We start from the raw sequence: 15548 nt of genomic DNA, 5'->3' as shown, positions 1-15548 counted from the left end.
CGTCGGGCTTGTCCACCAGAGGAGGAGAAAAACGAAGAGGAAGACTCGGTGGAGGACAAATCGAAGTGGAAGACCCGATGGACAAATCGAAGAGGAAGACCCGGTGGACAAACAAGAAAAACGAAGCTCGATTCTTCATTTTGCAGAATTTGGAGGTTGTGGACTCCGAATCTGGGGTTGGATTCTGTCTTCTCTGCTGCTGTTTTTTTGTTTGGATTCTATCTTCTTTGTTAAATTTGTCTCTGTTTGTGGGTTGTCGAAGGTTGTGGACTCGAATCTGGGGTTGGATGTTTTGGATTTTTTAATGTACGAGGCAGTGAGGAAGAAGGAAACGAGAGCGGCGATTTACGAGGACGCGGCGGTTGTCCTGGGATGGTCCGGTGAGGTTGTCAAGCAGGGTGAGCAGTCGAGCAAAGCGCTGAGGAGTCGAGCAGAGCAACGATCTTAGCAATCCGGTGGTATTTGGGGGGTCTCGCTAAGACTACCTAGCGAGCCCCGTAGTCCACACGAGTCCCCTTTAGTCCCACTTAACTTAGTCCCAACACCTATCAAACATGGGACTATAGTCCAGTCCAGTCCAGTCCCTCCTAAGGAGGTGAAACAAACGCCCCCTTGAGTGTCTGCCAGTGAGTCTCGGAAGGAGAATGCATGAATTGAGAGAGCTTATTGACTGCGAAGGAGATGTCAGGGCGTGTAAGGCTTAGGTATTGAAGACCACCAACAAGACGACGGTAGGGAGTGGCATCTGTTAGGGAGGAGCCATCATGGAGCATGAGTGAGTTAGTGGTGGAGAGAGGCGTACTGACAGCCTTTGCACCATCCATCTTGGCATTGACGAGAAGATCATGAATGTACTTGTGCTGAGAGAGGAATAGGCCAGTGGCTGTGGGAATGACCTTAACACCAAGAAAGTAATGTAATGAGCCCAGGTCCTTGACAGAGAACCGAGTTGCCAATAGTTGGATGAACTTTGCTACAAGTGAGGAATCGTTGCCTGTAATAAGAAGATCATCAACATAAACCAAAAAATAAATTACAACAGTCCCATTTTTGAAGAGAAAGAGTGAGGCATCAGAGATGGCATTGACAAAGCCATGGAAGAGCAGAAATGAGTGTAATTCCTTGTACCATGCCCGGGGAGCCTATTTAAGGCCATAGAGGGCTTTCCTCAATTTACACACATGAGATGGATGATTAGAGTCAACAAAACCAGATGGTTGGACCATATAGACATTTTCACGGATTGTGCCATGAAGGAAAGCATTGTTAACGTCCAATTGATGTATTGGCCACCCATGAGTCACGGCAAGATGCAAAACAATGCGTATGGTAGTAGATTTGACCACCAGACTGAAAGTATCTGAAAAATCAACACCAGGGCGTTGGTGAAAACCATTGGCAACTAGCGTGCCTTGTACCTGTCAATAGTGCCATCAGGATGCCGTTTGATATGAAACACCCACTTACAACCAATAAGATTTTGAGAGGGGAGGGAAGGAACGAGCTCCCATGTACCATTGCAAATTAACGCATTGAACTCATTGGACATTGCTTGCCGCCAAAGGGGATCCTTGATGGCCTGGGAAACACATGTCGGTTCAACTGAAGTGAGAATGAGATGTTTAGTAGCAGTCATAGCATACCGAGGATTGGGTTTGTGGATACCTGTTTTGGCACGGGTGATCATGGAATGATCGGGGAATACATAAGGTACGGGGGGGTTGGGGGGGTGTGGGTCAGAGGATGGAAGGGTGACAACAGTCTTATAAGGGTTTCTAGTGTATGTACAAATGGGGCTGAGGTGGGGAGGTGGCTAGACTTGGTCAGTTTGGGTAGAGAATGTGGTGAGGTGAATAGAGGTGCGGTAGAGGTAGGGGCCAATGCGTGGTGGTTGGGTGACGGTAAGAGATGAGTGGTAGCAGCAGCAATAGGGGCCGGGGTAGAGAATGGTGATGGTTCTGAGACGGGGGCAGATTCTGATGATGATGATGATGTGACATGTGGTGGCAGCGAAGAAGAAACAACCGACTCAACAGGCCTGGTGGGTAAGTGTACAGGAACATGAGTAACTGGAGGAAGAGAGGAGACCCAAGTGTGAGAGTTATCAACAGTGACATGGGGAATTGAGGAAGGGAGGTTGGCAAGAGGAAAAATGGACTCATCGAATTGAACATGCCGAGAGATAAAAAGTTTGTTGGAGGAAATATCAAGACACTGAAAAGCACTTTGATTAGATTATTAACCAAGGAAGAGACATGGGCGAGAACGAGGGAGTAATTTATGGAATTGTAAGGACGTAACCAAGGAAAACACAAGCACCCAAATGTACAAAGACGGGAGTAATTGGGTTGTTCATCAAAGAGTTGAGTGAATGGGGATAGATTGTGAAGAAGCGGAGTAGTCATGCGGTTGATAAGATAGGCAGCTGTTTTAAAGGCATAAGACCAATAGGTGAGAGGTAAAGAAGCTTGATGAAGAAGGGTGAGACCAGTTTCAACAATATGACGATGTCATCGTTCGGCGACTCCATTGTGTTGAGGAGTGTGAGGTGGTGTAAGAAGATGGGTGATGCCATTGGATGAGAGAAAATGTTGGAGTTTGATGAATTCGCCCCCACCATCAGTGTATAATCTAGTGATTTTTCTTTTGAAGTAATTTTCGACAAGTGCTTTGAAGGTGACAAAAGTGGAAAACACATCAGATTTCTTTTTGAGAGGGTAGAGCCATATGTATTTTGTAAAATGGTCAACAAAGATAACATAGTAGGAAAAACCATCAATAGAAGAGTACGGAGCAGGGCCCCAAACATCACTATAAAGGAGGTTTAATGGACCATGACTGGTGAGAGACGAAGTACCAAACGGGAGCCGATGGCTTTTATTACATAGAAATGAATGACAAACAGACTCGAACAACTTGGAAGACACATTAATGGAAGACAAATGAAGGACTTGTTGGAGAGTTTGGTGGCTGGGGTGACCAAGACGACGATGCCAGAGGTTGGGAGAAACCACCACACCCATCATAGCTTGCGGTTGACAAAAAGATTTGGGAGACCACTCGTACACATCATCCTTATTCGGGCCTCGAAGAAGAACCGCCCCCGTGCTTAGATCCTTAACATGAAAGAAATCAGGACAAAGTTCAATAGAGGTATTATTTTGTTTATTAAATTTAGAGATAGAAATAATGTCTTTTTTCATAGAAGGAACACATAGAAAGTTTGATAAGCTGAAAGATTGGGAGGATGAGGAGGGTAAAGTGGTTGAACTGACATGAGTGATACCCAAACTTGAACCATTACCAATAATTATTTCATTAGGACCATCATATATAGAGGCACCAGAAAGAGTGTTGACATTGGAGGTAACATGGTGAGAAGCACCGGAATCAAGCAACCATGTTGGAGAATAGGTGGACCGGCCATGGGTGGTAGGATTGGCCACTAGCGGACTGTGAGGTCCAGATTGGAGTTGAGGGCAACGTTTGGCACTATGACCTTGAGTGCCACACCATTGACAGAAACCACGATAACCTGTGTTGTTCATGTTGGTAGAGCGGCGACCATTGTCGGTGAAAGATTATTTGGTGGGCCTGTAGGAACTACAAGAATTGGTGTCAATGGAAGATGTGTGGGGGTGCCCGAAGGAACCACAAGAAGGATTGCGAGAGGCAAAGGACCCACGGTTGGAGTTGGAGTTGTGAAAGCGGTAACCACGGTTTGAGGTGTGGGAACGAGATGTCTGAGTGACACTAGCAGTGATCACTAGGGTAGCAACAACAGTATCATCGCGCTTAAGAGCAGCTTCATGTTCAACCAGTTTGTCATGGAGGTTTTCAAAAGAGATTGAGGTGTCACGGGAACGAACTACCGCAACAATTTCCTTGAAGTCAGAGCCAACACCATTAAGAATGTAGAGAATGCGATCGTCATCAGAGAGGGGGACATCAATGATGGCGAGCTCATTTGCAATAACGTGGACTTCTTGTAGATACTCAGAGACAGGCTTGTTCTCACGGCGCAGGAGAGTAAGGAGTTCTTTGAGACCAAGAACACAGGCACGGGCTTTGCTAGCAAAGAGATGGAGAAGCTTGTCCCAAGCCTCCTTAGATGTCTTGGCAGAGGCAATAAGGGAGATGACCTGCGATGAGACGGAAGCAAGAATCGCATGAAGGAGGAGTTGATCTTGCCGAATCTAAAAGGTACGAAGCATGGATTGAGTGGTTGATGGGTAGATATTAGAACCATCCACATAACCCATGAGGTCGTAGCCGTAAAGGAGGGCGTTAAACTGAGCACGCCAGGATGGGTAATGGTGGGTGTGAGTTTCACAGGTAGTTGGGCTGTAGCGTTGATTGTGATCAAGGTGGGAGTAATGAAGTTGAGCTCTGGTAAAGGGTTGGTTGTAGAGGCGTCAGTGGCCATGGATGAAGACAGGGAAGAGAGGGATAAAAACAAAAAAAATGCTCACTAGAGTTTTTGGGCTCTTGATGAAGGGAAATCTATGAGATTCATGGATGGGATTTCTAAATGACTATCATGCATATACAAATCAAATTTAATATACGAAAGCAGCGGAAGCATTTATAACAAATTAACAAAGCTATAGTCATGCAAATCCCCTTCAAGGTTCATAGGTTTATATATAATGCATCAAATAAAAATTTAGAGAAAAGAACAAAGTGAAGGTTTAGTCTTATACCTCTTGATCTAGACTTGAGACCAAGGATGGACCACCTCCAAGCCCTTTGTTCCTTGAACTCCTTGAGCCTAGCTTCCCTCATTGCCTCCTCCACTTTGATAGAATGAGTGCTCCTAGGTTCTCTTCAAGTTTCCAAAGTAGGAAACCTCTAAAGATCCTCACCCACTAGAGTAGTGAGAAGGATGAAGAAATAACCAAAAGGGTGTAAGATATGTTAGTAAAAACACCCCTAAGGTGGCCAGCCTTTGTGGTTCAAGAGAGCTATTTTCTTTTGCCTCTTTGTTGTTCAAAACTCACAAAAAAACCCTAATGAACAATATCTCTATAAAGTTCTTTAAATAGACAAAAGAAACCTAGTCAACTACTTGACTAAATATCTCTCCTCTCCACTTGTATATGGCCGGCCTCTTTGTTGTTTGTTTGGCCTTTGGGCTTTTATTATTTCAAGTCATCCAATGCTTGAATAAAAGCCCAATGGGTTTAGGCCCAATGGGCCCAATTAAACCCGAACGTTTCTTTAAGCCCAAAACGATCTTTATCGCTTTTATGATTTCTTTAGACTTTCTAAATTAATCGCAACACTTAATTAATCCAATTAATTGTTTCCATCATCCATTAATTACTCACTACAATAGTGTATTGGTGAACAACCTTTTAGGTTCTAATTAGCAAGGCAGTGAGGTGATTGGCATCAATCCAATTGATTATATTTAATTCAATCACTTAGTGAATTAAAACTTCATTTTAATTCACCTTTCTTCTTTGACGACTACATTTAATCGTCTAGAAGAACTCACAAGCTATGAGTGACATCTAACCATATGTCATAGCTACCCAAGCTAATGTAGAAGTTTATTCGGAGAACCTATTCAGTTGGAATTACAATGTAATTCGATCCTTCTCTAAAACAATACTCTCAATCACATCATTAGGGTATGGATATATTATGTCAAACCCCTAATGTGATTATTCCTTCTTATATGATTCAATTGAGTCGTATAGGAACGCTTTCCTTTATTACGCTCGATACTTCGGCCGAAGATTCCCGAATCATATCTTAGAGTATTCTTCCTCTCTTATCGAGGATTAGAGATTCCTTGTTGCGCATACACTTGCCTTCATGACTAAGTGGCTTAACCCCAACTATACCGTTGACATTCTGATAGAGTGACTTTTGACATAATCAAAGATCAAGTACTTAACCACAAGACAACGACGATGCCTCAGGTCAAAGGACTACTTACATTATTCCAACCATTAGAGTTACTTTGCTTGACATGTGAGTAGACCTCCATGCAAGTACTCTCGTTCGATTGTGTTCAGTGAACTCATTCCCTTAATGAGCACCTACATACTTGTCTTAGTGTCACAACACGAATGGGATGAGACTTTCCATCCTTCCAATTGAAGCGGACACAGTATGTACCGGTCTACGTATTGTCAATATCCCTCCGACAATCCAATGACCAGGAACCTTTTTGGACATTTGGTTATGTGAAGAAGGTCTCTGTAGTCTAACTTCATTAGATTACTTCTTCAATCGATCCATTGTCCATGGATACACTATTTAGGACATATATCGTTTATTGAGATAGTCCTAATTAGTATCTTTGCCATTTGATGTATAAGAGTCATCCATACATCAATTCAATTGTCCTGAAAGGTTTCTTCCAAAGATTGACTTTCAGGGCATATTTCCAACAATCTCCCACTTGCACTAAAGTCAATCACCAGTGTATCTTATACATCTTGTTGAGAGAGCTTATGCTCGTAGGTTAACTTGGTTATGTATTAATCCCTTTTATTATTCAAAAAGGGATTCACTTATCAAATGTTTCCAAAACATTTGATGATGTCTCTTTATTGTGTTCGAATACTTTGATGAGACCTTGATTCCATGGCTTGAGCTATCGCCCCATTACATCGTAGTACCCTACTAACGACGTTATGGTTTGGATTCAATCATTGGTTCTAAAAGAACCCCTTCCATTCAAAACACATTTGAAGCAGTTTCTAAAACTATATATCGACATATATTTCGTTTGTATACTTTATACAAACTTTGCTCCAACCTTGAGACCATTGTAGTACAATACTAACAATTCATTCATATGATTAGTACTTCATCCATTATGAAGTTCCATTTGTTAAAATGGCTTATTTTTCACTTTGGTTAACAACCTTAGTGAATGCACGCTTCCAGAGTCCCACTCTGATGTTTCTTTCTTAAAGGCAATAATACTCTTTCAGTTGCTTTGGTTCTGATCCTGGGATATAGTAATATCTTAAAGTGACAAACTCAATGGTTTCTTCATCTTTGGATATCTACTTCACAAGTCAATACATGGGTCCCTTTTGTGATTTTATGACATATTCATTATAAGGGTTATGAAAGTGATTTCCTATCACATAGGAAAATGCTTTCTTAAATCTACAACATTTGAGATTTAATTCCCATACAACATTATTGAGATAGCCTTGCTATATCAATAAGTCCAATTTCAAGTCTATACTTCAAAATTGACCATGTCATGTTTTGTCATTTCTCGAGTAACATTTATGTTTTATCAAGTCTATCAAATAGACTTTATTCACATCTTGTTGCTCAAATTATAACATCACTCCCACTGGCCTTGTTGTAACTTAGCAGTCATTCAAAAATAACAATTATATTTTTCTTGATTTGAATGCATATTGCTCCCATTAACTTTAAATGAATCATACACAAAAGAATTCCTTCTCAAGTAATTCCAAAATTGTGTGACTTGCTTCATTAAGTCTATTCATTTAAATTATATGGTGTCATACACCATACTTGAAGTTTTAGTCATACTAAGACCTTTAATGTAGTCATATAAGAATTATCCAAGTCTTTAGTGGAAGCATGGCTCCTACTAAGGATATAGAAACTCAACCATTCCTTCTAGGTGGTTGATATAATTCTTTATCAAAACTACATTGAGCAATATTGTTACATGAGATGTTGAATTTGGATTGTCTTGTTTGTTAAACCATATGTTGTGACTCATTTTGAAGCTATTCCCTTTTGTTTCATCAACTTGTCCATATGCTTGGTTATTTAGCATGTTCTCATAAAAGAGAATTATGGACAACTCCCAACATATAACCATTTTATGCTAGGTTGACGAAACCAACATTCAAAGACTATTCTTTAGAATGTCACACAACATATAATTTTAACGTTTGAAGAGCTTGAGTCTTTTAACAATTAAAATTACAAACTCTTAATAATAGTCAAGTACTATTATTCTTTAGACAACTATAAACCAATCACATTCAAGTTTATATCCATTTTCACACCTCCCACTATTTCTCATGACTTTAATGAGAAATCATTTCATACATTTAAAATGTATAAAAGTGGTATATATTGGAATAAGACATTGTGTAGTAGCTTTAAAACATTTCAAGCTTATTTGTTTCAATCTTCACTAAGTTAATGTCTTGTTATTGAGTGACTAAAGTCTTTAAACATTTTATAGATTTAGACACTTCTTTCTTGGTTTAATTACTAACACAATTGACATTTTAAAACCTTTTAAAGAATGCCCAATTAGTTGTTCAAAACTACTAATTGAATCAAGAGTGATCTTGATCAATGAGCACCTACATACTTGTCTTAGTGTCACAACACGAATGGGATGAGACTTTCCATCCTTCCAATTGAAGCGGACACAGTATGTACCGGTCTACGTATTGTCAATATCCCTTCGACAATCCAATGACCAGGAACCTTTTTGGACATTTGGTTATGTGAAGAAGGTCTCTGTAGTCTAACTTCATTAGATTACTTCTTCAATCGATCCATTGTCCATGGATACACTATTTAGGACATATATCGTTTATTGAGATAGTCCTAATTAGTATCTTTGCCATTTAATGTATAAGAGTCATCCATACATCGATTCAATTGTGCTGAAAGGTTTCTTCCAAAGATTGACTTTCAGGGTATATTTCCAACACTTGATACCATGTAGAATTTGTATATTTCATTGATTTGTTTATAGGTACAGGTCTGTGATTATATACACTTTGAATACAATCCTAATATGGTAAATACAATCATACTTGAATGACTGAATCAATCCTAATCAAATAGAATAGGAAAGACAGCATAGCATATATCATAGTTGACTTTCATACGGAGGAGCCGATTGTGCGGTTGATGGAGCAGATTGTGTTGTTAACGAACTGATCTCCTTTGATGTAGGAGATTCCTTAACACCTTCCACCTCTAGTCCCCATGTATCCCTCACAATTCACATCAGCCAATAGAGTCAGAGACTCCCAACACCATTTTGACGCCTTGAGACTCCCAACCATTTTGAAAACTGGAACTTTATTCTTTTTTATTCTTCCTTTTCCTCATCGTCTTCATCTTCGTCTTCTTTCCATTTCCTCTTCTTCTTCTTCTTCTTTCCATTTTCCCTCTGTAAATTCTCCTTTTTTTTTTGTTTCCTCTTCTTCTATTTCGGTGTAAGTTCCTCTTTTTCGATGGATTTCAGATAGAGGAAGTAGCGACAGCTAAGAAAGTCATGGTGCATAGAGAGAGGGAGTCAAAGTGGCGAGAAAGCTTTTGCGATTCTGGGTATTTGGTTGGATTTCTTCCTAGGAAACCATTTCACTCCGCCTAAACCGTTGCCTAGACAGCCGCCTAGACCGCCTAAAAGCGCCTAGGCAGGCGCCTAATAGCTCCTGATTTTTCTTAACAATTCGGACCTAATCGGATCGACACAACCACGCCTAGGCCGTTTTTTAGAACACTGCTAATTAATATATTATATATATTAATGTTATGTTTCTTTTTTATTTCTTTTCCCCTATTTCCCCCTTTCCCCAAACAAAACTTTGTTTTGCTGTAGGTCTTGGGTTTTAGTACTCCCTCCCCTTTCTTTCTTTCCTAGTTTCGTTTCTTTCTTTCTTTCTTTAAAAAAAAAAATTGTTCTGCACTCACTCCAATTTTATCATGGAAATCAACCAAGAATCTGTAAGTTTCTTTTCTTTCTTTATACAATAATTGCTTTGATCATGTGACATGAATACAAAAGTGCACACTCCAAATTATCGAGTCAATTTTTTCATATTTGTTATCTTTCACTTTGTTTTGATCGTAGTAACTTTCTATTTTCAAGAAAGTACATCTCTACCAAATATAATTAAGAACTATAGATAATACTATTTGAAATAAAACTTTGATCAAAACATAAGCTGTTAAAAAACTTGATATCCAAGGTGAATCTAAAAGTTATTTTGACTAATTGTCAAGCAGCCAAACTATATAAAAAAAAAGAAAAAAAAAATACCACATCGTCTCTTCAATTCATCCATCTTCAATCCATGAGCTCTATGTTTCCAGCATCTGCGCATTTTTCTAAGAACTCTTGAAGTTGAAGAGCTAAAGTTGTGTTATCCAAGATGTCTACTGCCATTAACCTAAATCAATAAACAAAATGTTAGAATGCTAACACAGATTGTGACTTATAACCCCAAATATAAGTTTCAATACAAACCTGATTATAAAAGTCATGAAATGATGGATACAAGGTTGTCATATTTGATGGAGCATTCATAGTCTCTTGATTATGTTGCTCTGCAAATGTACATATATTCATTACATAATAATATAGTATATTCACAATAAAAAGTATAAAGTACCATATTGAATGAGTATTACTAGAAACTATACTATTAGGTGGTGACATTTGCAAGGTATATCTAACTTTTGCCACTTTCTTCAATTTTTCCAAAGCACTCTTCAATCTCTTGTTGGTTACCCCTTTAGCTCTCACGATTGGAGGATCCAATATATCTTGATCATCATCTTGAACACCGGAAGTAGATAGGCTATTTTCCTTTTTAACCTTATCCGAGGCTTTATTTGCTTTTATGTCTTTTTCAACCAACTTCATTGCCTCTGATAATTTTTCACTTACAACGTGAGCACCCCAATCACTCATTGGCGCTAAGCTGAAAAGACTATTTTATGCATCAATTGACTAAGACGTAATGATTGAGCAGACTTCAGATTTCCTTGTGGTGATGAATCATCTAAATCACTACTCAAAAGCATCATTTCTTTGACCGTTTTGGTCCATCTCTTTAATATATATTGGGTTGGTACCTTGTAAGATATTTCGAATCGAACACCCTCAAAGCATGGCAGCACAATATGCCCGTAGCTTCATACATTTTACATGAGCAGGAAACCATGGAAGTATGAGAGATAAACTCAATTGTGTTTACTTTTTTATGACCTTCTTCGGTTGCTTCATAGATAGTAACTCCTTCTTCATTACTAACTTCTCTTAACCTTAATGTCAAACAACTCATGTACTCAATTTCAAAGAACTTGAATATTTTATTGGTGTACGCCTCAGTTGCATGACATAAAATTCCACTAATTACTTTGAGACGAGGCATACCTTGTTTGCAGGGAAAATCTTCTGCAACTCTGTCAAACGCATGTCTTCTAGCTTTTTCTCTTAGTGAAGCACAAACTCAATAATACTTGTTGTCTTTGTACACATTTGATGGAAAACATTGTACTCTCAACTCTGAGTGGATTTCATCTTTGCAAAGAAAGTATCTAAGCTAAAAGCAGGACACCACTTATTACGAAGGTTATATAGCTTATTAAGCCATGGATGAGTTTGAAGGTTGAACTTACTAGTCATGGAGTACCATGCAGCTTCAAATTCTGGTACACTTTGACAACCATCAAACACCTTGTTGAAGTGTGTTTTGAACTCAGGATTGGCATAAAGGCTAGAAATATTTTTTGTAGCATTATGTGCGATGTGCCAAGTACACAACCAATGATGCGTCCCCATAAATACTTGCTCAATAGCATTTGTCATTGCTTGATCTTCATCAGTGAAAATAGTCTTTGGTTGTTTATTACCCATTGACTCTAAGAATGTCTTAAATAACCAAACAAATGATTCGGTGCTTTCGTCTAACAAAAAAGCACAACCAAGTAGCACATTCTTCCAATGATGATTAACTCCAACAAATACAGCGCAAATCAAATTGTACTTGTTAGTTCGAAATGTAGTATCAAAACATAAAGCATCTCCAAAGCAATTATAGTCTAACCTTGATCTGTCATCTCTCAAAAAAAAAATTTGTCATCCGATTCAGTTGGTCCACTTGTATCGAATAGAAAAATTTGGAATCTTTTGCTTGCCTTGCCTTGAAATGATTAAACAAACTTTGTGCATCTCCTCCTTCCATCGTTTCAGACGTCTTCCTATACAAAATTTTTTGACAATCTTTCTTTGTGAATCCAACATCTTCAGCCCCTCCAACTTCTTCTGCTAAGTAACAATATGACTGTGAGGGCTTTATACCTGCATCCACCATAGAATTAATGACCCCAGCATGAGCATCTTGTATTTTTGTACCTGATCTTAGAAATTGTCTTTCTTCAGGCTTGGCAAGCTCATTATTATGAATTGAATTAACATGTGAAATCTTCCATACACCTAGATTTACTGAAAATTTGATTAACGCCTTGCAACCTATTTGTGTAGTTAGTTTATCAACAATGTTGTCATTGCATAAGTCTTTACACCCTTCCTTGGAACACAAAAAAACTCGTTGCGTAACATTATTTGATTTATCTCTTTGAATATGCCCTTTACGAAGATTGAATCCCTTCCTCAAAACATAAGCATTGCATACCTGAAAAGCTTCAGCGTCTGAATGCACCACCATTCCGATTTTCAGATCTTCTTCAAACTCCATTGCCCCAGCAGCAACCTATCAATTGAAAAAAAAAATAAATCAAAGATTAGACTAACATATTAATTAAAGACTCATAATAAAGAAGGTAGCAAACATAGCAGATACCCTAATTCATATTATAAATATAAAAAAATCAAACACCCGAACCCGAACCCAAAAATCCCCAATTAAAAGAAAAGAAAATAACCCTAATACAACTATATATGTGGGTTATTCATGTCAAATGATCAAAGCAACTATTGTATAAAGAAAGAAAAGAAACTTACATATTCTTGGTTGCTTTCCATGATAAAATTGAAGTGGGTACATAACCTTTTTCTTTTTTTTTTTAAGAAAAAAAAGAAACGAAATTGGGAAAGAAAGAAAGGGGAGGGAGTACTGAAACCCATGACCTACGGCAAAACAAAGTGGGGGGGGGGGGTGGATTTGGGAAGAAAAAAATAGGGAGAAAGAAATAAAAAAGGAAACATAACATTAATATATATATATATATATATGTATATATAATATATTAATTAGTTAAAAATAATTATAAAAATTTTAAATATAAAAGAATGATAAAAGATTATCTTTTAGACTTGCCACGTGGTGAGTTTTGAGTGGATTGTAGTGCCACTTAGCGAAATCCAGTGGCAAGCCAAGCCCCACACAAGTATTTGAACAATCTATTTTGAAAGTCTCGGTTCGTAAATCATTTAAAAAAAAATTCAATTAAATCCTAAATCATTTGCCTGTTTAATTATCACTATGAAATTTCAATGTTTAGTCTTCTCCATGCCCCACTTGGATTAAATTAAGGGAACCTCAACAAAAAGCTCCCGGTACTATTCACTTTAACGAAAAACCACATTTTGACATTAAAAAGTCAATCCTGGTACTATTTACTATACTCTTTATTTTGTCATTATCGTTAAAACTCTAAGTTTTCAAACCATTTTTATTAGTTTTCTTTTAAATTAAATGTGGATGGTGCGTAGCGGTCTCCTTCCCTCACGAAAGCTTTGGCTTCCCTTCTGAGCTTCTTTGTACTTTTCTCTTCATCTTCAGTGTTTTCAATGCATTGCTCATTTGACAAAAAAAATGTCGTGTGATGTAATGGCTCATTTGACCCCCCCCAAAAAGTCGTGTAATCTTTTTTTGAATTTCATTCAGGTTTAAATTGTGGGGATCTTAGAGATTCTCACATCTTAGCCATTCATCGTGCATCGTGCGGTCAGAAATCATTTGAGAAAGACGGTGAGTATGTGCAAAGAGATGGAAAGGGAAATCATTTGAGAAAGGTGGTCAGAAATCATATGCCAAACTATGCGATGTCTTGTTTTAAGCTTCTGGTGAGTTGTGCAAAGAGATGGAGCGAGAAATAGCGAGATTTTAGTGGAGGGGAAATAAAATAAATTCCGGAATGCCTTAGATTGCATGGGGAAATTTGAAGAAGAGAAAGACGGGGGGGGGGGGGGGGATTGGGGTTTAGGGACTTACAATGCTTCAACCTTGCGTTCTTGACTAACATTGGGTGGCGTTTGATGATGGCTCCTTCCGAACACAACTTTTTTGGATGCAAAGATTGGGTGTATATCGTCATGGGGTTGGAAAGGTATTTTTCAAAGGAAAAAAAAAATTCTTGAAAAGGGGTTGTGCTAGAAGGTGGGGGATGGAAAGAATATCAGAGTCACTGGGGATCCTTGGATTCCTATACCCAACACTTTCAAACTTTAGACTCGAAATGCTTTAAGGCCAGAATGGGTGAGCGATTTGATTGATTTTGATTTGAGTGGGTGGATTATGGAGATGGTACATGAGCATTTTGATGAGGAAGAGTCAAAGTTCATTTGGGGAATACCATTGAGTTTGATGGGTTGTAAGGATAAGATTATTTGGCATCATACGAAACATGGAGGGTATACGGTTCGAACAGGGTATAAGGTTACGATGAAGTTGCAAGCGAATGGGGAGTTTAGGAGAAGGCGTATGAGCATGGTAAGTGGGAAGGCTGAAAGGGACCGACTGTGGAAAGCAATGTGAGGGCTTCATGTTCTTAAAAATTAAAAAAAAATTATGTGGAGATGTTGCAACGGTTCGCTGGCAGTAAGAAGGAATTTGCTTCGGAGATGTATGAATGTGGATTATAGGTGTGCGATGTGTGGCCCTGTGGAGGAAACAAAGGAACATCTTTTTTTCCGATGCGAATTCAATAAAGTGTTCTGGTTTTGCTGCCCATTACAAATTGATTCATTGTCTCTAGTGGGACAAGACTTTAGGGGATGTTGGGAGGCTGTGTTATCACGTATAAAAGGGATGGCAATGCAGTAAGAAATTCTCCAAGACGTGGCCTTTGGGCTGTGGAGAAATTGGAAGTGCAAAAATGATGTGGTGTTTCAAGGGAAAACATGGAATCCAATTGAGGCAATTGAGGTATAGATAAGACATGTGGGTGAGCATTGTGTTATTGAGAAGGAGGTGAGGGATTCTTTGGTTAAGTCAAAGAAGATTGGGGCACGGGAGGATGGTGGAGCAACTGAAGGGTTGAGGAAACCAATGTTTGGTACATTGAAAGTAAATTGTGATGGATCATGGAATTCTAAGATAGGGCTGAAGAGTTATGGGTGGGTGATTTGAGATTTTGCAAGGTGTTTGCGGAGAGCAGGAGGGGCGGTGAAGAGGCCTTTTAATTCGGCAATCTTGGCGGAAGTGGAGGCTATTCGTGTAGTACTTGTGTTTTGCAAAAACAAGGGATTTACAAAGGTGGAGATTGAATCAGATGCCTAGGTGCTATTGTGAATGATTAACAAGGAGATTGAAGTGGATGTTGATTTGGAATGTCTTATGTTTGATATTGATTCTTTGGTGAAGCATATTGGAGATGTCAAAATTGGGTTTATGCCGCAGTTGCCTCGTTTACTGCCAAACATGGTGGTCCATTTGTTTGGGACGAGATAGGACCTGAGTTTTTATTTAATTTTCTTGCTATGGATGTAAATATTTCGATTAGATTAAAAATAAAGTATATCTTTTGACAAAAAAAAAAAAAATCTAAAACTCTACGAAATTACTATTCTATATCATTTCTTGTTAAATTGT

The 15548-nt window shown here is 38.6% G+C and overlaps 1 protein-coding gene and 1 long non-coding RNA gene across 2 annotated transcripts; both read right to left on the bottom strand.

The window, feature by feature from the left end:
• Window positions 1-3581: 3581 nt before the first annotated feature.
• Window positions 3582-4426, bottom strand: LOC126592191 (uncharacterized). The gene is made up of 2 exons (XM_050257921.1): window positions 4247-4426; window positions 3582-4142 (listed from the first exon to the last, which is right to left on the bottom strand). The coding sequence occupies exons 1-2, from the start codon at window positions 4424-4426 to the stop codon at window positions 3582-3584; spliced, it is 741 nt and encodes a 246-aa protein (XP_050113878.1).
• Window positions 4427-9957: 5531 nt separating this feature from the next.
• On the bottom strand, window positions 9958-12786 carry LOC126592473 (uncharacterized). Its single transcript, XR_007612652.1, has 5 exons — window positions 12737-12786; window positions 12408-12485; window positions 11820-12073; window positions 10235-10314; window positions 9958-10157 (listed from the first exon to the last, which is right to left on the bottom strand). It is a non-coding gene; the product is annotated as an uncharacterized LOC126592473 (long non-coding RNA).
• Window positions 12787-15548: the final 2762 nt, after the last annotated feature.

The sequence above is a fragment of the Malus sylvestris genome, chromosome 12 (assembly GCF_916048215.2).
Source record: "Malus sylvestris chromosome 12, drMalSylv7.2, whole genome shotgun sequence".
In the NCBI taxonomy this organism is placed as follows: Eukaryota; Viridiplantae; Streptophyta; class Magnoliopsida; order Rosales; family Rosaceae; genus Malus; species Malus sylvestris.
Note: the sequence above shows the minus strand (reverse complement) of the source record. Positions and strands in the feature narration are given on the sequence as shown.